General features: G+C 39.0%; 1 protein-coding gene and 1 non-coding gene across 4 annotated transcripts; both read right to left on the reverse strand.

The window, feature by feature from the left end:
• Positions 1-1,332: 1,332 nt before the first annotated feature.
• HAUS6 (HAUS augmin like complex subunit 6) lies at positions 1,333-23,136 on the reverse strand. Of its 3 annotated transcripts, none has more exons than XM_077817691.1 (17): positions 22,901-23,136; positions 21,453-21,548; positions 20,591-20,669; positions 19,362-19,494; positions 16,487-16,634; positions 15,247-15,312; positions 15,082-15,133; positions 14,703-14,876; positions 13,423-13,616; positions 12,463-12,592; positions 11,763-11,865; positions 10,513-10,600; positions 9,278-9,350; positions 8,424-8,609; positions 6,751-6,886; positions 5,215-6,246; positions 1,333-3,731 (listed from the first exon to the last, which is right to left on the reverse strand). In XM_077817691.1, the coding sequence occupies exons 1-17, from the start codon at positions 23,014-23,016 to the stop codon at positions 3,637-3,639; spliced, it is 2,901 nt and encodes a 966-aa protein (XP_077673817.1). In that variant the 5' UTR covers positions 23,017-23,136; the 3' UTR covers positions 1,333-3,636. The 3 variants fall into 3 exon arrangements, with proteins under 3 accessions (XP_077673817.1, XP_077673816.1, XP_077673818.1); XM_077817690.1 differs by having other exon boundaries at positions 1,333-3,734; XM_077817692.1 differs by lacking the exons at positions 19,362-19,494; positions 20,591-20,669; positions 21,453-21,548; positions 22,901-23,136 and adding an exon at positions 18,696-18,783 and having other exon boundaries at positions 1,333-3,734.
• LOC144265474 (small Cajal body-specific RNA 8) lies at positions 9,424-9,555 on the reverse strand. Its single transcript, XR_013346291.1, has one exon.
• Positions 23,137-23,592: the final 456 nt, after the last annotated feature.

A 23,592-nucleotide genomic window follows, 5' to 3' on the forward strand; every position in this document is an offset into this window, starting at 1 on the left:
TACCCTACTGCATTTTCCACTCCATGCACCTAATGAAGTGGGGTTTAGCCCACGAAAGCTTATGCCCAAATACATTTGTTAGTCTCTAAGGTGCCACAAGGACTCCTTGTTGTTTTTGCTGATACAGACTAACACAGCTACCACTCTATAACCTGTCACACAGGATATAGCAGTAATTCTTAAACTACAGCCACCCTACCTCACCAGGGAGAGGAGATAGAGTGGAAAGTTAGGCAGCGTACATTTCTTGTTTTAAGAAGTCATCTAACTACAGAAGAGTTAGAAAACACGGGGATACAATATTCTTCTGTCCTGAATTGTCGGTGAAGGTATTAGATACTCAGTAGACATGTTTCTTCCCAAAGAGATGGATACCTGGCAGTAGTGTGTGCACTACACACAGCAACTGAAGTACGCAAGAGCTCATTTGATGTGGAAGAATGCAAAAGGTACATAAAAGTAAAATCACTTATAACCACTTCTCATAAAATCAAATATTGTGTAAAAGAGTTATGCATTTATAACCTAAAGCATAGGATTAAATAAAAAGGAATCAATAAAATATGAACTGACATCTACAGCTGCTTATTTCACTGTGGTGGGAATGGAAAGGTTCCCCCACCAGCAAGGACATTCCATAGCTTTGTCTTACAAATAAGTCACTGCAACCTTAATATTACTGCCTATTGTGACTGTGGCAGTAGCCTGCAGTACACACACACTATAGTATACATAGCAAAATGCATTTGCGCATAATGTAGTTTAACAATAATGAACCTTTTCTATATTTAAATGTATTAAATATGTAACTTAAACAGTAAATGCACTGGATCAACTATCAATGTAGTACCAGTGCTGGTAATAGGAAATTTGTGTTTGTCAATAAGTTAAGCAGGTATGTTTGAATTCTCCCTTCTCTGTTCAAATTCTTATCCTGCAATCCACCTGCTGCTGATGGCACTCTGAACAGCCCTGACAGCAGCACATGCTGCTCAACTGTTGCAGGGCACAGCTTCTGGCCTCCACGTAGGCTATGCTCTTTTTTAATCTTGATTTGTCACACTAGTTTAATGTAAAGGTAACATCGCTTTGACTATCGAACACCACAGTTACTCTGCTTCCATTAATGATGATGTTGCCAATATAGCAAACATCTAGAGTCTGGACCACACAGTTTATAGGATGAACGGGTTATGCAGTTTTAAAGGTACTTCATATCATATTTCAGATTCTTATATTAAAGCAACTTTAGTATGGCACCGTTCAGCTTTTTCTTCCATACCCTCACCTTGTAGCCCATCAGTATATCACAAAGCACCAGTACATTGAATGTGACAGTTACACATTTAATAGCGAACAGTGAGCTAGATTCATGCATCAACAGCGGCAGCTAAATGTGGATTACAGAAAGAGTGACTGATTGTTTAGATCAATGCATATTGATTTGAAAATTTTTGAGGATACACAAGCCCACAATGTACTTTTTTTCCAGAGTAACAGCTTCAGCTAGTGAAAGTAGTCTTGCTCTGCCTTCCAAATTCAGACTTAGCAGTCATCAGAATTCACTGTGTAAAGTGGGACTAATGAGTTAATGTGGTAGGAGAAAGTTGATGGCAAAAAGATGGAAATATACTTTTCTGAGATTACATTTTACTTAGCAATTTAGTAGGTGATGGTCATTTGCTAATTCACCTGCCATCACAAAGGCATAATGCAAAATTCACATAGGGGACCCAAGAGCTCAAAGACTTGTATAAAGGGCTTAATTTTTTCACTCTTGCATGGTCTGTTGAAGAGAACTCCATCTTTCCTAGTCCATGGAATGCAGATTTTGAAAAAACAAAACAAGTATGAAGAAATACTTGTGTAAGCATTTTTATAGCAATGGAGAATTATAAGAAGGGAGGCAGCCACACTGTCTGTTCTTAGGCAGGCTGATGGAAAAAACCATGATTAAACAATCCAACCCTTCTAACATGTTTAGGAATTAAAACTTTATATCCAATTGTTTCTCCTGAAGACAAAAAAGATTATCTAGATCTTACTGTGTTTGCTCCAACAGCACCTGCTTGTTTTCTACAAGAATAACTTATCCAGCAAATCCTGGTCATTTGGTGTCAATTATTTTGACCATTTAAAATGGCAATTCATTTAAACATATCGTTTTGTATACTATGAGCACAGTAGCTGGTGTTTAACAATGGTAAAGACAACTCTACAAAGTCCTCAGCTGAATGCCAGACTGGAGCTCAGTTTATGATTTCTAGAGTAAATATGCTGTTAATTCTCTTTATTTCACAGTAATGCAGAGTTACTTTAGATATCTAGTCCCATTTCATTGCCTAGAACACAAGTAGACAAATCTTAGACTGAGGTTGCAGGATGAAGTTTATAAAATTAAATATTTCTGTAACAAGACTGAAAACGGTTTCATTTTAATTAACTATTTAAAAAAAGTTTAAATAAACACAAGACAAAGTCAAACATGAAATCTAAAGTTAGACAAAAAAATCCTAAATTACTTTAACCCACAAGTGGATTTCTAATTGGTCTTGTTAGTGGGCTCAGTTACAGTGTTTGTGAGCACTCCTTTGTCCTACTCTTCATATGCCTTTCTTCCACTTGACTCCACTCTCCCTAAATCTTTCCACACTTTGGGGACATGACTGTTCAAGTAGAACTAAAGGCAGAGTTTTAAATCAAGGGGTTTGTTTATGGGAGACCATAGACATCAGTGCTCCATCTTACCAAATTCATTCTCTTCCCTTGCAAGTCAATAAATTAGGCTAAATCATACCCACACCTTGATCTGAATATGCAGAAGTTTTCTGTGGCTTACAATGGGCAGGGTAGGATGGATAAAAATTTATCCCCCTTCAGTCCAACCTGGAAAGGTCTCCAGCCCTTTTCTGAATAGCCCCATCATTTCTCCTGACAAACAATGCTATAACCAAGGGTACCACCAGTAGAATCATGCTGCTGTGGAGTTAGAGTACCAGAGCTGGTGCCCCAACAAGGGCCTCCATAAAATAAACCTGACAAGTCAGATTGGGAGGCAAACGTCATTCCCAAACAGGGAATTGCGTAGGAGGCGGTCTTTAAAAGAATCCATCCTCTTTCTTCTACAAAGTCCCTTCACAATTTGTGTGGTAATTAAAGTTCCAATTTTGCTAGACTTCAAAAATTAAAGGATGATATCCTTCATACCTTATAATGCACATGGTTAAATGTCATTTTTCAACAGGGTCCTTGACTAGTTTTTTTTATTTTTATTTAATACTTCAGATTAAAATGTGAACTGTTTTAGGAAGTCGCGTCAGCCTCAGGCGTTTCAGTGTGCATTACTTAACCACACAATCCAACAAAATGTTTGATTCCACACATCCGACTACTAGTCTTCTCATATCAATGGTCAAAAATCTCCAAGTCCCTCTGACCAATAACCAAAGAAAGAACTGAGCCTTAATGGACACTGTACACTAAGGAAATTTCTTCCCAGGTTAGTTAAAATAAGCATTTAAATGTATGTATTGGCAGAATTTCAGTCTGAAATGGGTTTGAAAAATGTAAACAACAAATAGCATTTTAATTATGAGTCTAATTGTTTAGTACACAAGCATTACACATCCAAGTGCATCATAATTCTATTAAGTGTGAAACTGCTTCATCTTTACGTGTCTTTATATCTGATGAGGATTCTTTTGCATCCAGCTTCTCCTTCAAATTCTCTTCTTCTAGAAAAAGAATGTATTGTTATATAAATGTATAGTATTAAAAAAATCTGACATATCAAATACCCTTAGGAAAAAGAGACTAGTGTTTGGAGACACTTCCTACAGAGGCAATTGTTCCAAATCAGGGAAAGGAAAAATTCCCATATCTGCACAACCAAAGAAGTTGCAGCTAATAACTAGAGAGGATTCTGGTGTGCACCAGCATTGGCAGTACAGCCTGTATGCAACCAATTTAAAGTGTTACATTGTTATTGCTACTTAATGTATGTAACAGCACCAGTTATGTAGCAATATATATTAACGACCCGCTGCTACCGAGGGAGAAAAGGCTTATCAAATGTGGACTACAGGGATGATGATCTTTAAGTCACTTCCAATAAATCAGAAGGTTACTGAATGTAGATTCCTCAGAGCTCCCAGCAAGCAGGGCCAAGGGAGAACTAGTTTAAGCATCTGCTTGATTTCCTTCTATAGGCCTGCATGTATTTCTAATAAGCAATCTGGTCCCAAATCATTTAGGACTTTTAGCTTTCAGGTGTCATCTAAGCTGTTTATAAGTTAACCGACAGGAAGTACAATTTATGAAGGACCACTTAACCAAGCAGTTACATTCATTACTATCTTCAGTTTATTGATAGTTGCAGGATGCAGCCCCATAGAGTGCATTGCAGTCTGAGTCTGTCATTGTCCCTTTAAGATAAGCCCGTTAAATTCAACTTATCAACTTTTCCATTTGACATTTAAGTGAAAATGTCCTGGATACTTACTGTGGACTGACTGTTGAGTAAAATCCATATTAAATCCAAGTGCACTTACAAGGCTAATTCCTGTCGTACTAATTACTCAAGTATACTGAATGATGCTTACAGGCGTACCAGTAAGTGCCTAGTGCCACTGTATTTCTGTTTCTGGTGTGGGAAGCTATACTGTGTTTCATTAGCGTAAGTATTACCTAGGTCTCTCCCACATTTTGGTGTCTATAGTTTGGCAAAGACTCCCATAGTTCCATATCTGGAAAAAGTAATTTGCAAGATATGGACTTTATCAATTTAAATATCCACCTCTGGGGAGAAGTATCATTTTTCAAGGAAGAAAAATTATGCATATGTGAATCTTTGGAAACTAGTAGATCGGAGGATGACTGTCTTGAATATACACTTTTTAAAAAGTTTAAAAGGCTCCCTCTGCTCCACTGCTGAAAAGACTAAGACATCAGAAAGTGCACTCAACCCAAAGATCAGATCTGCATCTTTCTCCCTCCTTCCATGATCATATATATGCACCTACATTGCTCCTTCCAGGGAGAAAGACAGTAGCTGTAATTGTGGCAACAATCCACTACCGTGGTGATTCCCTTCTTCCCCTTAACTCCTAAAGCAGAAGCCAAGTGCTCAGATTACGTCCAGGAAACCCAGAAGTGAAGAGTTCCACATGTACAGATAGTAGCACAATCCTGTCAAAAGCACAAACACAAGCTTACCCTTCAAGCTATGCAGGAAGTCTCTAGGTTTCTTTTGTGCTTGAACTGGAGAAAATGCAATCAGTGGAGAAAGAGTATGCCTTCTTTCAAAAAGACACATGCGTGAAGGTGTCTTGATACACTCTGCATCCAATGCATAGAGTTTTCCTACAGGACTAAATACTTCTTTTGTTTCTGTGCATCCTGGAGTAAGGTTTATCTCAGATCCACACCTCAGAAATTGTTTTCTAGAAGGTGACTGAAACGAATCTGCCTCATTTCCAAAAACGGTCTTTTTCAGTGCTTCATACCTGTTGCGAATAGACTGTAAATCCAGTTTGCATTCTTGAGCAGCCCAATCATTTTTCACTATGTTTGCTAAGGACTTGCTATCCCCTGAATTACCTTCGACTTCATCATCAGTCTCTAAACTTTTAGAGCTATTAAGACTTATGTTGCCAAGTTCCTCTGGAAGAGTCTCATGTAGTATTCCAAACTGGATAACTTCATGACTGTCAGAACTAGTACCACTTACCATTTGAGAAGCATCCCACGACAGAGTTGTATGCATTGAAGAATTCTGACAAAGATAAGGTGATAGAGCATCTGTTTTAATATATTCCTCTGCACTATTATCCAGAGGATTCATGCTCTTATCTACAGCTGGAAAGACAGATTCTTCTGGATCTTCTGAGAGACTTTTACTTGAAACAGTATGTTTTGATCCAAGCTCCCAAGATCTTTCGTTATCTGGCATTCTTGTAGCTGGTATCTGTGTTGGCGATTCACTGATGTGGCTAACCGCCAACTGCTTTTTAGGTGCAGGTGTCATCCAACTTAATGAAGATTTCCCTTCTAATAAGTTAGAAACATTAAGGTCAGACATGTGAGATGAAGACATAAAGCAGGCCATACTAGTATCTATTCGGCTACAAATTGCAGACTCTAGATCCAGTGGAGCTTCTTTTGTCACCATTTTAGTCTGAACCAACTCTGTATCTGAAGGATTTTCAGCTTGAATAGCTTTTCTCCATGAGCTTCTAATTTCAGTAACTAAGATTGAAACAAATTAAGGACATATTTAATTGCAATTCCATACTGTTTACCCACCTATTTTTCTACTTTCATAGAAGTGTAGACATGCTACCTTTGAAACGATGGATGTTTCCCCACCCATGCCCCCAATGCCGACGGCACAGAGGTGATGGCATAGGAGTTCTATACCAGTGTTTCTCAACCTTTTATATACCGGAGACCACTTGTTGCCTTCCTAAACTGTGTCAGGGAGATCTCTGGGACTGGTGCCAGTCTGTGCTCCAGTCATTGAGAAACACTGCTCTCTCTCGCCTTAGTCATACTATGTTTGTTTTGTTACAGGTACTATGTTGTGTTACATATAATAAGTATGTCATCATGACGAAGACTGTTAAGAGTTAAAGCCATTCTGATTGAGCAGTGGGTTTTTTGGGGGGGGGGTGTCCTTTAATATGGCAGCATCTCTATTCAACAGAAATTCACTGAAGTTCAACTACTCTCCATTATGAGAACAGAACTTACTCAGATTTTCTGGAGTTCGTGGGATCTGTTTCCTTGTTAAGAAAGGGTTAGAAGCCAATGAGCCAATTAGGTCATCTAACTCCATTCCTTTTCCACCACCGCCCTGAGTCGATTCTGATACCACTACATCTGCAACCTGTAGGAGAAAGTTTAGAGAATGGAAACTCTTGAGGAAGATTATAAAACTTTTGTTCCTGCTAATAATAGCACTGAATGAATCCCATTCTCTCCACCCACTCCAGAGCATTAGGAGTTCCACAGCCCTTGCTTAAATGTGTGTCTACAATTATGGAAAATGCTCCTTTTAAAGTGAGTAAGTGTGAAAAAGAACAGAAAGCCTCCTGGTCAGAATATGAAACTGGAAGTCAAAATTCTGCATTCTGTTCTCTAATTTACCACTGACTTGTTTCAGCCCATGCTTTAGTTCATCTTTCTTTAAAATGGAGACAAGATTCCCTGAGAGACGACGAAGTGAGATTAACTAACAAACAACCAGGAATTGAGAGTCCTGGATGAAAAGCATTTAAGAGAAGTATTAAGCTTTTACTTCGAGAGTTCCAATCTGAACAATTATGGGAAAATCATGTCACTTGGGATGTCAATATTCTATAAATGAACAAAATATTCTTGAGTGCAGCTGACAATTAACTACACCATTTCAGGGATGAAGACACTTAGTCTTCTATCTCACTATATAGCACAACTTTCAGGTTCTTGTAACAAAAATTCCCTTTGAAGGACTTAAAGTGCCTGCACACACCTGCCATGTCCAAATGTTTGTCGAACAATATTCAGATGCTATAGTTAAATGCCAAAATATTTAATAGTTATAGACCTAAGATCAGTTTTGTAAGCTGCAGAAAGCTTTCAGTAAGTGAAACAAAGGAAAAGCATCAACTCTGTCAAGCATAGAAACAAAATACATGAATGGTATAAGCAGCTCTATGTCACCAGGGTACGCTTAATCACGTAGTTCTCCCAGGGAAGACTAACAGTGGCTGCTTAATGAGAACAAGTTATCTTTGATTAACACCACAGTTTAGTTGGTACCCTTTCATGAGTCTTATACTGGCTCTGATAGTTTGTTGCCTTAATAGCTTTCAGTCCCTTCTATATTTGTGTGATATACAAAAGGAATTCAAACTTTCTACCTTCCCTCTTCTGGGCTATTAGTTTGTTCCATCAACGGCAGCTACATATACTTGACTATTATTCTATTTACCGCACAATGTCAGCAGTAGATGCAACAGAGGGACAGGCTTAGGCCCTCTCCCGTGGAAGTAGGCCTATTTGCAGAAATCCAATACAAATACAGAAGTGAGGTGCCTTAGAAATATCCAAGCACTGTGAATACTCTCCAGTAATATTATGGGATTTACAGATTCCTGCACAGCAGCATTACTTTTCTCCTGGTAAATCAGAAAGGCCACCACCCACTAGGATATTCCAATTAAGAGTATTCTATTGTACTTGAGCAATGTGTATTTGAGCAATGTGTACTTTTAAATTATAGCCTTCATCCTTTTCTTCTTACATGACTCAAAAATGAAGCTTAGACAGCTACAATTAAATAAGAACAGTTATCATAAACAATTGAGTACCAAGATCAAATTATCTTTAGAAGATCAGGATTAGTGAATGAAGTGTAATTAAGAAGCGAAGCCTCTCCTAACCTCTTCTGCCAGTTGCTCTTGTGCTTTCTTAACAGGATCTTCTCTTTTAATTGCACTTGGTGATTGGAGTACATGAGTGTCTTCGTTCTTCCAAGCTTCTATTGGTCTAGGTTTGTGAACTGCATATTTTAAGATTTTTTGAGAAACCGACCGTTCTTTCCTTTTGGGAGTTGTAGTATGTACATCCTAAAGGAACATAAAGAAGTTTTTAAGTCTTATATTGTGAAAATGCACAATCTGAAGGAACTACCAAACTCAACTGCACAGCACCTGTAGTGTCAGCGTTAGTTTAATCAAATAGTACATCAAACACTGACAAACATTCATTCCAGTCAGATTTTAAGTTGACACAAAGCATACCTACGTAGGTGAAGTGTTGCATACAGATAACAGTAAGCCCTTGGGTTTGCCCTTTCTGTGTCTAGTGCAGCCAAGATGCAGCAAAGGTGCTTTTTAGACAATACTTGCATTCCTCAACCTGGGACCACCATGCAAACCCTGAAGCATAATTTAGGATTGGCCCTGATGCTACTGAAGTTGAGCTGCCACTTCACAGCCCCCATAAGAAGCTGTTCCAATAATCAGATATTACTGGTGTAGTACAGACACTTCCTAAGCTGGGAGCCGGGTGTGGAAACTTATCACAGGTGCTATGCAGCCTGATGATTTTCCCAATGTCTGGGGAATCCTCTGCTAGGTGTCGATGGTAACATCATAACCATTTTCAATCTACCAGCAGGACTCAGGAAAGTATGCCAAGTTTACCTTGCAATCTCTTAATGCAGACAGAATACAAACGTCTCAAGTGTTTATTTTTTTTCCCCCAAAGACAATTTAAGCTATTAAAAACTGACCTTTTCAAGTACCATACTGCTGGGTTCAGCTGTGAGAAAGCTCTGTGTAGCTGACTGCAAGCGTGAGAGCATCCTAGAAAAAGACAACATTCCAGTTATTGAAATTAAACCAAACATGCTGCATATAAGTCTTATGAAGCTCAGTATATTGTCTGCCCCGTACCTGTCCGTTATGATTTCCCTCAATTCATCCCGGTCATCAGAAGGCAGTTTTACTATAGGGAGGACTTGTGACAATTAGAGCGGATTTTTAGCCCTATTTGTGTATCAGTCTCCCAAGCAGTAATAAATATGAAACCCCCACACATACTTCTAGAGTGGAACTTTATATAAAGAGATGTGTATTATTCATATTGGGAATCTGAGATCAACTGGAGTTCTAAAGCAAACTGTTGAAGGATAAATGCATCATTTTAAGTATCAATGTATTTCAGTTCCCTTGTCACACCACATGAAAGTATGTATTCTTTAAGTGTTAAGTAACCTGCCTGTAAGCCTTTTGGTGCTTGTGGATTTGAATTGTGTTTTAGGTGTTTTATGAAGTCAGATAGTTGGCTACTAGTACAAGTTTAAGTCAGTTCTGATGGGCAAAGAAAAGCAGAAGAAAGCTAAACTAAATATCATCACTGCATCTAAGTAATTTTACCTATTTCTCTTTTAAAAACTATGCTATTAAAATTCAGTTTACTCACTAGGAAGCAAGTAATCTAATTATGTATAGTAGTATTCCGACCTGTTTTACCACTTCTATAACATAGTTGTCTGTCCATGTTACACATTTAGTTTACTGGAATTTTCAGAAAGTTATATAAAGTCACTCAGTAAACACAAGTCTAGCGTTAACTGCTTTGATAATCTGAAGAGAACTCAGATGCAGATGATATGAACTGATTTCTAGGAATGAGATAACTAGTCAAAATTTGTTGAAATTTTTACTCCCTTTATTTTTTCCAAACAACAGCTTTCAGGTGTTTGTAGGAGTCTTTATGTGGGTGCATGAAAAATACAACCTTTTAAAATGCCATAGAGGACCTCCTAGGGTAAACAGCTGCCATGCAACTCAGGACACCCAAAATAGGGATAGTTATATAGTTTCACCCTTTGTAGGTATTATGGAAAGGCTTCATAAAAGAAAGTGTTTAGAGGAAGAATCTTAATGAGGAAAGTAACAGTCTGCACCGGTTGACCTCTTTTACTCATGCATTGAATGGTCCAAGATAGTTTTTTAATCATACCTTCCCGTAGATGTTGTGTCCATGATACTTTCCAATGCTGCATCCTCTCTCTTATCGTCATTTGCTTGACAATCCTTTTTTGGCGTATCTAGAATAGGAAATGGAAGGGATTTGTTACCACTTTTTGCCTCGTCTATTTTCTTTGATTATGAAGGACCAGAGGTGACACACAACAATTTTAGATCTAGGAGTGCTATAAGCAGACTAGTTCAAAAGGCTATTCAAAATGTCAATTTAACAAAGCCCTTATGTACTCTACAGTGATTTGCCAATGCCAGAAGATGAGTTATGGAACGAAGCTGGTGGGCAGAAAAGTGTGCAGATATCAAATAGCAAACACATACACAGTTTAGTACAAGCGCTCTTCAATTAACAGAAATTCAGTATTTTGATTCATTACAGGCATAAAAATTCAACCCACGTGATAGGGTTTTCTGAATTAAGTCATCAAAGATATTGCCACTTCAACCACAGGAACCTCTCATTATATCACTACATTTACAATGCCAATACATTGTAAATTAAGCTCTAGGAATTAGCTATGGTTAATATGCAGGCAGCTCTATTAGAAGTGGATGTTAGTGAACAAAATTTTAACCAACTTAAAAACACACTGTCCTAAAGCAGACAGATAGATCACAAAGGCAGAGTAATAACCAGGATGGTTCTCTAGAATTATTAAAAACTGCAAATTAAAAAAACCTCCAGCCAGGAATCTGTATGCAAGAAAGCCAAGGAAAACACACACGCTATGGAAGTGTTACCAGAATTTGGAGACTTCCTTGGGTTTTTGTAGTATGTTACCTATCCAGCTTAAACATGCATGTTTCTACTAGAAACAGGTTTAAGTTATTGCAGTTAGAAATCTAATAAGGATTTTACTTTTTTTTAAATGAATGTTGACTAAGTGGGGGAGAAACAAGGCTCATGACAATTGCAAGAGACAATATATTTTAAAACGCTCATCATGTATTAGTGAGATGAAAGTGGCACTGAAATCAATGTTTTAGACATATTAGCAGTTTTCCTCTGATAAGAGCTGAGTTCTCAGCCCAAGTTTCCTTATTCCTCCATGAACAAGGAGCAGTACTGAAAGGCTCCAAAGAAACAGTGCTCAGCACTCATCTGTCAGAAAGGCGACTGCCATGACAAGAAGCTATTGAGGACTGGAGTATCAAAGGCAAGCAGAGAATCCTTTCAAGACAAAGAACACCTTAGGGATGACCAAAAACATTATCCAATTTACTCACCTGGAATTGATGCTGGATATTTACAGAAGACACTGCTTTTATAAGCCTCTTCTGTTGCAGGATCAAAAGAAAGAGGAGACATAGCTGGTAACAAATCAAGTACCTTTTCAAAATAAAAATAAATTATTCAACAATTATTTTTGTGAAAAACTCCAGATCAGTAGTATTTAACACAACTAAAACTGATTCAGTATTTTTTTTAAAACTAAAGGCCAGAGGCAGCGAGATCACAAGCAAATGTTTAGCAGATGTTATTAAACCGTTATCCTTCGTTCACTGGAAATAGACTAAAAGCTTACCTGGTCAAATTTTATGAAGTAAATTTTATGCTCAAAGACAGACACCACTTGAAAATTAAGTGCTCTTTTAACTACAGAGAGTTACAGGAGGTAATTGCTATGCAAGTTTGCCCACTGATTTGCTGCTACGACTCACTCCTGACCTGAGGGGACCAACTTTGAATTACCTACAAGGATACCAACTTTGACTGGTTATCATAAAGGTCTCGTGTACTTTGAACTAAACTTACACCTACTCATCTTAAAAAGGCCAAGGAGACTAGAACATTTGTAATATCTGGTACACTGGAAGCATTAAAAGGATTCTACTGCAGTTATATATTTGTTAGGAAGTCTGCTTCAGCTCTCCAACCCCAGAAAACAGCCATACTCTACTTCTCCAAAAAGCTCATATTACTTACTGGATTCTGATCTTTAATTAAACTAAAGGGAGACTGCCCAAGGAAGTTTTCCCACTTCATATCCCAATCTTTTTGTTTTTCAGCAATTGATTCCACTATCGACACGTGATCCTCTCGCTTCAGTTTGTGCCTGCAACATTTTAAAAACAAATGGACCCTAAGTATTTGTACTGGAAGTAAAATCATGTTACATAGAAAGCAGACTGATAGAGATCAGATGTTTTTCTGGGTAATGTTGCAATTGCTTGGGATGGACAACTTTGTGCTATCAAAGTGTATTTGGGGTTGGTTTTGTTTATCTTGTAACAGTTGTCAGATAATGTAAATATATAGTCAATGAAATTTAACGAGACACAGGGTTCTAGAGTATCTTAAGTGTCCCATTGTTTCTTTTTTACAAACCAGTTTTATATGCCAAATGCAAGCTTTGCAAAGAAAGCATAGATAACTGACTAAAAATACAAACGCTGACCAAAAACTGTCATTAGAGTCTTCAAAGAACACAATACCTAAAATAATTAAAGGGTGAATACAAGAGATTTAAAATCTTAATTTCAGTTTACTATGCTAAAATTTAGCCAGTACAATAGACTTCTCACCGATCATTTAAGATCAAAGGAGTAAGAATCCTTCACTACCATCACTGAACTAAGATGCCCAGCTTCCGTTTTCACACAGCCAGGAGCACAACTGGCTTGCTCATAAAGACAGCAGAGGGGAAAATGCTGAATTTTGCAGATGCCTCTGTAGATGTAGAACACCAAGTAACACCAAAACATTTGTCAGCCAAAATATCTATCAAGAGCAGAGCTGATGAAATCAGCATATTCTCTCAGTAAAGCAAATAAGGCCAAAATATGAAGTGTTGTGTTATTTTGGAAGAGACATGCAGGAGACTACACCTTCCCTTGTGCAAGAAAATAAGCATAAAGAGCCTCAGAAAAAATTCTAACAGTTTACCTCATGGACTTCAGACCCAATAAAATTTTATTCTGAAATTTGGTCTTCCCTTCAATGTACTGAAGATCTAATTTTAGTGCCTCATGGTCAACTTGTTGACGTTCATGTCTTAAAATCTTCAGTGCTTCATTTAATAACTGAATGACTGTTAACAGATTGAGTTTTCCAGCTTCATATATATTCCCTATATGCAACTTCAAATATTGAAAAAAGAGAAAACCAATTAGAAAACAGTTTCATAGATACATCAGTTATTAGATCGCTACCTTTCTCTGAGGAGGTATAGTAGAGGGCTACAAAACTCCTATGATTATGAATCTGTACTTTTTAAAAAAAAAAGTGAGAGACATACCTTGGTTGAGATCCAGAAAATTAAGGGTGCTTAGAAGGGGTTATATATTAACTTAATATTAATATGAAATGAAAGCATTTTAACAAACACCATTTGTAATCACCACTCAACAATTCTATGAACCTAAACATCACTGTACACAATGCATGAGTCTGACCAGTCTAGTTTTGTTGTCCAAGTAGAGTGAAATGCAAAATGTAATCAGAAAAAAATTAAATTAGTTTTAAGTGTTCGTTTTAATATGGGATTAGCAATGCAGTTATTGATTTAATAGCTTTAGTGAGATTTACACTTGAAACAGGACTTCAAATAAAGAATACCTAACACCGTACTGTAAGACATTTTACCTCAATACCTCCAAGTACATTTGAATGTAGAAGAAAATAAGCCCCCAACCAATCGTTTCGTTACTTTTCCTTATTCCTCAATTTTGACAATGATCAACATCTCCCTCTCTAAACTTTTTTTTTTTTTAATTTAAGGAAAGATCATGTTTTCCATATATGTCTTAGAAATTCCTGCTATGAGTTTTTCCAAAAGTAATCTAGGCCTTCCCTTCACCCAAACATGATATCATTACTGCAGTTTAAACATTTTTAAATGTGATAATTTAAGAGAATAGCTTGTGCATGTTTGTAGGGCAGGTTACAGTAAGGACATTAAATACAATCAAATCAGATTTATTCGTTCTCCCTTGCTACGTAAGAGTACTTGGCATCTGATGCAACACTAATCAAGGCATGTTCCCAGGTCTATGAGCAGTATGCTGCATTACTCTGGGCTCATAACAGATGGCAAAACAGACATGTAGCTCCATTAAGTGAGAATAATTTTACTTGTCACTTTTGTAAGGCAACTAGGAGTTCTATGAATAAAAAGCACAAATGTGAAGAGACAAGTATTAGGTACTTTAAAGACAATGACATACGTTGTACATTTGATTTTCAATTTTTTCAAGCAGCAGCCTTGGAATGTTGATAGTGACATTAGTTCCATCTAAAGCATACTGGTCCACGTGACCATCAACAACAGAATCTACAACTTCTTTTTCCTTTTCCAAGAATGTAAGGGTTTCCATTACAGATGCCCACCTGGAGCGAACCTTAATGGGGGAGGGAAAAAAAAATGTCATGGCTCAAATGTTTGCCACACTATCCTGGTGACAAGACCAGAAATGCATAAAGTTAAATGAGGAATGCTAGCATGTTTGAAGTAGAGAGCAGTATCTGGGATGGAATAATTGCTGGAGGAGTATGTTAACTAAAAAAATAAAGTCAGCCATCTGCCATCAAGAAAAAAATCCTCACCTTTTGAACTCTCTCTGCTTTGTTACTTTGCTTTTGGTTATTTTGCTCCATTCTAGTTAAAAAAATAGAAAATTGAGTTAGCTATGATGAAACTACAATTAAAAGTTTCCAATAGTCTGCCTTTAGCTTCATAAATCTGAAGAACAGTTAGGAAGGAATACCTACTTTTGAAGCAGTTTGTGCAGCTCTGCACATTCAGATCTTGCATCTCTTATTTGTTTAGTCAATAATCTGCAAAAAACAAATGAGCAAAACAGAGCTACTATATCAAGCTGAAGGCTTGCATTTTTTTTCTGATATCCCAATTCTAATGGTCATTGACATGGAAAATATGAAGGGAAGATAGTAATTTACTTTTCAGGCTGTTTCAGCCCAAACCTGAATATCCAGATAGCTCTGAAGCCTTGCACAGTTCATTGTATAGGCTCACACAAGTTATTTTGTGCAAGATCTTTCCTAAAGATCTTACCAAAGACTTGAAAGTTTGACGGTGTTCCATTGCATTATACTGAAATAGTTTTCAATAACTACAAAAATGATATAGTTACCAGAAATGTTATTTCTCAGCTATCCAAGTACTTAAATTATGGCTGAGGGCCAATTTACATGTTAATACACGGTTTCTCAACTGTCTGGCATACAAATTCCTGTGTTCCAATTGACTAGTACCCACTAGGAGCCAGAGCACTGGGATTTACATAACTGCAGTGGCTAAACTTTTCAAGACCCAAGAGCCTAGCAGCCTAACTTGATTTTTTGTTTTGCCACTTATATATAAATGGCCTGATTTTTAGAAGTACAACAGGATCTTCAAGTATTCTGAAGTTTTTTGATGCGAAAAATAAAGAAGTGGAAGCTTTGAAAAGATGTAACTTGGTGCAAGTCAGGATGTTAATTATTCCCCAGCAGGAAGAAACTGGATATGTCCCGGTTGAAGACCGAAGAGGATAATTTAGTAAGACAACTGAAGGATGATGCTGACAAAGTATATCCCACACTGATAAACTCAGAGGCCAAACGGCTCTTATAACCACAAAATAATTACTATTTGTTTTTTAAACAGCAGTGGCTTTAAATACACTATAACTTAAAGTCTACTCTATACCCATCCCAGAGTGCTCCAGCCATTTTGCTGGATGAACAATCACATTTTAATGTTTAAAATTTCTCTCTGTTGTTACGTGTAAAGGGCTACAAAAACAGCATACAGGGAACAACTGAAACGAATATGCACAAAGTGCTGTTAATTGCAAAAAGCTGGGAGTTCTTAACACTAGAAGGCAAGACATTTGCAAAAATGTTACTTTAAGCTGGAAATGTCTTTATCTATATTGCTACTCATGTAATAAGTAATTTTTATGAAGACTTTCAATTAAAAATATCCTCCCCCACAAGAGTTACTTACTGTGCTTTTCTTTGATACTCTCGAATTACAAAATCTTCCCTTTGTATAGACTGTAAAAATCTAATACATGCCACCCTGTATCTTGCTGCTGCCTTATATGAGTCATGAGGCCTTGAATTCACGGCTTCCGGAAAATGTACATTGGTGTCTATATAAATCAGTTAAACAGAAAGTTCAAAATGTGCCATCAAAATTATAGGTAACAAGACATGTTTCTAATTTCGGTGATTTAATTTAAATGCAAAATATAAAACAGAGGTTCCCATCTCTTTAGATGGGATGGATCAACATATGTGGCCCCTATACACTTTGTCCTTTTATCCGTTTCTCTTCGCCTTTTTCCCCTTCGGGGTACATTTATTCTTTCTGCACTTTTCCCTCACCATCTCACCAGAAGACTATATGCTCCTTGGAAAGGGGGAAAATTGCTCCTTGGGGACTCCATAGAGCTGACCCACATGTGCTGTGAAGAGTGACATCAGAACAGAGAAGATAGTAGCTTTCCTGCCCAAGCTTATCCAAGCTGAGTAGAGGAAAACTGTTCCTGCAGCAAGGACCACTATAGGAGCTGGGAAGGAAAGGCAGATTTTAAGACCCTGCCTGCTGACTTACTTGCTGCTGCATGAACACTTTTGCAATGGGGCGGGAAGGAGGAGAAGGACTAGTCTAGAAAGACATGCCCTTTTCCCTTCCAGCACTACTGTACAAGAGGGTATGTTTACATGGTAAGCAGAAAAACACAGCACCGAGTCTCAGAACCCTGGTCTACAGATTCGGACTCATGCTACAGCACTAAAAATAGCTGTGCAGACATTTGGGCTTGGGCTTTGAATCCCAACCCCTTCTGTACATTTCAGGGCCAAAGCTACATCTACACAGCAGTGCAATCCTGAGTCTGTTGATCCAGGCTTTGAGATTCACTGCTGTGGGTTTCCACTTGCTCTGTAGACATAACCTTTCATGCCACTATCCTTCTTGGATTAATATGGTGAATACTCACCCCCAGATTAGGAAACACTAACATAGTATCTCATGAGAGCATGAAGAAACTGGTTCCTCTACTTCACAGTACTTGCATGTAACAGAGGGGTATCTGGTTGTGTTTGACTAAGTTTGCTCAGAGGGAAACTCAACTTAGTCAATTTCAGAAAGTGATTAAATTAGTTTTAGGGAAACTAAATTCCCCTGCCAGTTTTTTAGGTAAAAGTCACATTTAAATGTCATCTCGTTCTTTCCACAAGAACCACCTTAACTATACTGGTGTTACCACCCCACTATAAACGCACAAAGCACTGTCAGGTGCGCCTAGCAACCCAACTACGGAAAGCTTGTCTTTCAGTTACAAACAACCAACTACTTTAACAATAGTAGGTGAAAAATACAGATAAGATGACAGTGTCCCTTTAACTTAAGGCAGCTTTTCATAAGAGCTGGAGTTACCCAAAGAAACTACAGTGAGATCTCAATCATCCGTCTAAGTGTTTTTAGTTTCCATTTTAAAAACAGGTGAAGTGATAAAGAGCATGTTAGTAAGCAGTAACTCAGACCACCAAGAATAGCAGGCTAGCCTTATTTTTGACAACATGCTTGTTCTATTCGCCAATTAGACCGTAATAAAACTCTGCCATCTTCCGAAGACCCTCCCTGCAGCCACTATTAGCAAAACAAGTTTAACGCTGGAAACAATACAAAAACAGGTAATACTACTAAGAGTTTAGACTGCAGTTTCTAAGTTCCTACACAACTTGTATAATGCTATAGCCTCTATGCATTTTCCTCACTTGCACTAGAATCAGAATGAATTTAATTATGATTTCTGAAGCACTTGCAAAAGATATTTCAGAAGTCATGTTTTCACTTAGTTTCATTCTAGCTTAGATATAAGTTAGGGGTTTGTTACAGGAGTTGGTGGGTGAGATTCCGTGGCCTGCATTGTGCAGGAGGTCAGACTAGATGATCATAATGGTCCCTTCTGACCTTAAAATCTATGATTAAGTTTCATTTAGCTTGGACCAGATGGGGTTGATAACGGAAGAAAGTTTTGCTGCTCTCATCCCATACCAGTGCATTTAGTACTTACAAAAGGTACCTGATGTGCACACTAGAAGACTGAAGCTCTCTACATAAAGACAGAACAGTCAGCAGATTCCTAAGCTGCGTCATTGTGCCTCAAACCTGTTTCCAGACCAGTTTATTTAAGTTAGTGTACCTTGTCTAAGCACAAGCTGCAAGAGTGAAGTGAGTAGTTTAGTCTCCATGCTCATGCACATATCTTGACTCACTGCTGAACAAGTGTATCAGCTAGTGCTACTGATACTCAGACAACTGGAGACAAACTGCCAGATCAGTTCACAGAATATTCTGAAACATGCAGACAGAAATATTTATCATCACTTCACTCCATCATATGAACAAAAATCAACCCTTAGAACCTCACACACCTTTATCACTTATGGAGATTTGTACTGCCTGATTACCAGTTTTCCATTTAGAAAAAAAAAGGAAATCCTAAATGGCTGCCATTTCTGTGAGGATGAGTGTTTTAGAACTAAATGGAGCAAGAACATGCACATAAATTTTAGCATCAAGATACAGGCAAGTGCTTTTTGTTAGGAACTAGAAAAGATAATATTAGATAAATCAATTTCCAAACAAAACTATTATTCTATGGGGCACCAATACTAATTGAAAATGGGTTTTAAAACGAGACCAGATCTGAACCCACTCCCTACCAACCTCCAATGAAGATCTGGATTAACAGCTCAGGACCTTTTAAGATTTTTATAACAGATTAAGCCCTAAACAGTTTCACACTGTGTCACATATTATGAATGAAGCGATTAAAAAAAAAAAAAATCAGACAACTAAAACTTACCTTCACAATCTTTTTTCATATGTTGTACTATTACATATCTTGCAAAGTGGTACATTAGATGAATAAATTTAGGACCACCAGGAGACAGAAATAGTGAAGCTACAACAGGGGGAAAGCTGTTTCCACATTCATCCTAAGGAAATGAAATTGGTTACTATTAATAAATTCTCCCAAGAAGTGATTTTGTCAAAGCAAAAACTACCACACATTTAATTAAATACAAGAACATTGTAATGGGATAAAGGTCTTTAGCTGCTACATAACTTTGAAGCAAACCCAGTCTATGTGTTGTCAAAAGAGTAGACAGTCGTGATATAGTAATTTGAAAGTTTGGATCCCCTCCTCCCCATCTCCAGGATGGGAACAAATTGTTTCAAGACTATGGTCGGGATTAGTTATGGATATCTGTTAGATTTCCTCTGCTGTCCCAACCCCCTAATAGGTAAGTGCTCTATTCCAATTACACTGTGTCCTGGAAAATACTTTTGCCACTTTCTTTTCCACGTTAAAGGCAGTCACTGTATTATTTTCCTTTTCTTCAGGTGATTTTGCATAACAGAGTTCACCCAACTTGCCATTAAGGAAAGGGGTTAGGATCTTGTGACATACTGGAAACCCTCTAAGCATAAAGGCAATGATTAGCAGAACCCCATTTAGACAGAAGCTAACTTAGAGGAAGAACCCAGAATACAGTTAGGGAACCAATTTTGCTTTGGGCCTGTTTATAATTTCTATTCAAGAAGCTTCTTTAACTTTAGCAGCTTTGCCCTTACCCAGGACAAACGAATATTCTAGAGCTGCAAAGTTTCTTATATCAAATTGCATTCTCAATACCAATGTCTTCTACGATGGCTGTAATTAATTGAAACATACAATATTTATGTTGAAATAAACTCTTCCCAACTTACCTTTTAAGAAAGCCTGTTCACCTACAGGTTTGTCTGAGGCATGAAATACACAGAAAGCTAAGTGTATGGCTATAGCTTTTTGCATGCATGAAGCCCAAAAGTATCAGCTTTGCAGTCTAAGCTTTACCATACCATGCTGTAACTTTCAGTTCAAATAAGTCTAAAAAATTGACCTATGCCATATATTGTACTTGGGAAAGTTAGAGTTATTCTTTGGTGGCAGGTACGTTGTTTAATAACCTAAAACGTTACTTATACATGTGGTACTCTAAACAGACAAGAATTCCCTGCAGTGATCATTTCATTCTTGCCAATACTTACTGAAATTTTTTTTAGCCATTCGCAGCACTGCTTCCTGAATTCAGCATCTCCCTTTTTATCCGCTGGAGGGCAACAAAATCTTTCCATTCCAAAAGAAGAAAAGTCAGTTTCAGTATATTTGTAAATAATCTAATTTACCTATTTAAGTATGTAGCTGAAAAATGCAAAAGTTTGTAGTGATTCCTTTTAGGAGGAAGGTAAGGGAGGAAAGTAGTAACAGTACTCAAACTATGATCAAAGGGTACCTGGAAGTTTGCTAAAATGACTAGCAGTGAAACAGTTCACACGCACAGATTTTTGCTATTAGGGTTCATAATTAATACATTATAGCCAAAGCTGGTCAGGTTGCCATTTCCTATTATAAGGCCCTGTTTCCAACTGCTTATAAATTTGCCCAGCTCCTTGGGCTGAAATTTTCCATGCCAGCTGTCTGCTTTAGATGGAATTTCTTTTTAGAAAGTTTCTGATAAAACCATTTCGCTGTTTGAGAATCAGATCAGGGAAAATCTTTTGCCCACGTTAAAAAAATGCTTGTCATTTCATTGAGAGGCTCTATGGCTTGAACCTGATACTTGAAATTTGGTTAGAGGTGAGGAGATGTGCCTTTTGCCGTCTCTATAAAAGCTTCCCCAAAATCGTCTACATTACGACTACTGCTGTAAAAATTTGGCCTAGGTAAGTTGTCTGCCATGCATTAAGAAGCTGTACCCCAAGTGTGAGAAACCTACACAGATGGTAGTTTGTAAGTGATTTTTGTAACACATTCTCCAAACAGGTTACCTCTACCCCAGAGACATCAGTGATTATTCTATTGCGAGTGTGCACAGAACATTGTTATTAATTACACAAAAATTGTGCGTACCGGAAAACCTCTACTGAGCGTGAATGATCCAGTTTAGTAAACAAGAAGCGCGCAACCACATGAAAAGCATCCTTGTTCGGCTTGTCAAACATGTTCCTGATAAATATAAAGTAATTAGTGACAACAACCAAAATAATTGAAATTTAAGCATTCAAACAAACTAATTTAAGGTTTGTATGTGAATTTAAGATTACAAAACCCCTCATATTCTTTGGTCTGCAAATTTGGCAGAACCCTTCCAGATTATTTTAACAATTTTTAATCCAATGAAGGACTCTGCAGCATTCTAGGCTCCTTAATAACACTTAGACAATCCCATCAAGAGAGTTTATTGTCCTGAAAGCAGTTACGTCAGTTCAGTGTCAATACACTACCAAGGTGACTGTTTCCATATAAACTGCATCGAATTGTGTCAAATCCACACAGCAATAGCTGTTGCTATTTCCAGACCTCATTTCTTCTGACAAATATCATGTACACTATTATTTGTAGTGAGAAGCAACCCAATGAAAAGCCCATTTTGTTTACCAGAGATCCAGTGCACAGCACTGTAAAGTCTGACTGCTCCACATGAAAGGCCTTTCTACAAACCCGTGAACAACACCACGCATAACATCACATCTCGCTGGTCGATACCTACAAGAGGGATTGCAGGGACAGCTAGCTCCATGTTGGCAGATGTAGGGTTGGTGGAAGAGATGTGCTGCCACAGCAAGTCAGGGACAGGCTTCTCCAAGAAGAACGGACACACCCCACCCTGCCTTCAAGGTGGGAGCCCCACTCCCTTTGACCATCTGTCATGGGCAGGGTTTACTGGAGAAGAGCCAGGCCCTGTGCAGGTTACCACACATCCAGGTTTCTCTGGCTATTGCCTCTTTTTGGAGGATCCATCCTCTGTCGGGGCAGATTTTTCAAACAACAGGAAATGTTTGAATTTTTTCAGAGCAGACACTGCAGCTCAGAAAGAACCTCACTTGATCCATGTCCTAGTTGGTCCCTCCCCTGTATCCAAAGTGGCCCACATAGGTCCTGGCTCCCAGCCCTGGGGAAGGAGCCCTGTAGGACGTTGCTGACTTACATGTCCTGGGTTTCCACCAGCCACTCTGCCACTGTGTTAGGGAGCGGCACTGCTCCCCACCTCCAGTGAGTACCCCCACCGCAGATACCCCCTTCAACTCCTCAACCCCCATAGCATCTTCTTTTTGGAAAAATGAAATATGGTAACCCTACTGTGCAGCGTCTGCACCCAACAGCACCATAGGAGATGCTCCCAGGTGATCTGGCCAGGGGACACCCGAGCAAGGCATCTCCCGCTCAAGGGATCCCGCCCCCGCGCCAAATCTGCCAGCACTAGCTCGGATGCCCCCTGGCTCGCAGTAGCCTGGGCACCCTGGTTGGGGAAGGGGGGGGGCCCGGCTGGCGCTCCCTCTTCCCCCCCGCGCACTCACACTCCCAGGCTGAGGTGGGTGCTGAGCTTCCCGGCGGCGGCGGCGGCTCCCGCTCCCGGCTCGAAGCCCAGCGCCAGCAGGCAGTGCCAGAGATGCTCCTTCTCCCAGACGCTCATGCTGAGGGCGGGATCGCGGGCCGGAGGAAGGGTGCGTCTCTACTCCGAGGGTTTCTCTCTCCGGCGGGACCCTCTCTCACCGCCGTTCCCGCTCCCTAACGCGGCCGCCATTTCCTTTAACCCGCCAAAGAAAAAACACAGGGCGCGGAGCGTCCCTCGCAGCGGAAGTGACGCCATAAGGGCGCGCCCGCCGCCGACCAATCACAGCCCGGAGAGAACCCCTCCCGCGCAGCTGTAAGAAAGAACGCTCTACTAAGAGGATTCTTAGATGCGGAAATGTAGGTCCCAGCGTGCAATGCGGCACACTCCCTTCCTTCTGGGTAAAGCATGGCCTGCTGGGAGCTGTAGTCTCGGCCTCGTTGCCAGCTAGGAACTGTAGTCTCGATGGCTATGAGCTACTAAGGGAAGCCGCTATTCTGGTCATGGGAGGCACGGGGCCGGGGTTTCCCCAGGGCAGCCTAGGGAACCCGGGCTTTGCTGGGGTGCATCAGGAGCTCTCAGAGAGACTGTTGCAGGGAAAAACAAGGCTCTGGATTTCTAATGTAAAACGCACGCCTGTCCTGGGGATAGAGGGTT

The sequence above is a fragment of the Eretmochelys imbricata genome, chromosome 5 (genome assembly GCF_965152235.1).
Source record: "Eretmochelys imbricata isolate rEreImb1 chromosome 5, rEreImb1.hap1, whole genome shotgun sequence".
Classification (NCBI taxonomy): Eukaryota; Metazoa; Chordata; order Testudines; family Cheloniidae; genus Eretmochelys; species Eretmochelys imbricata.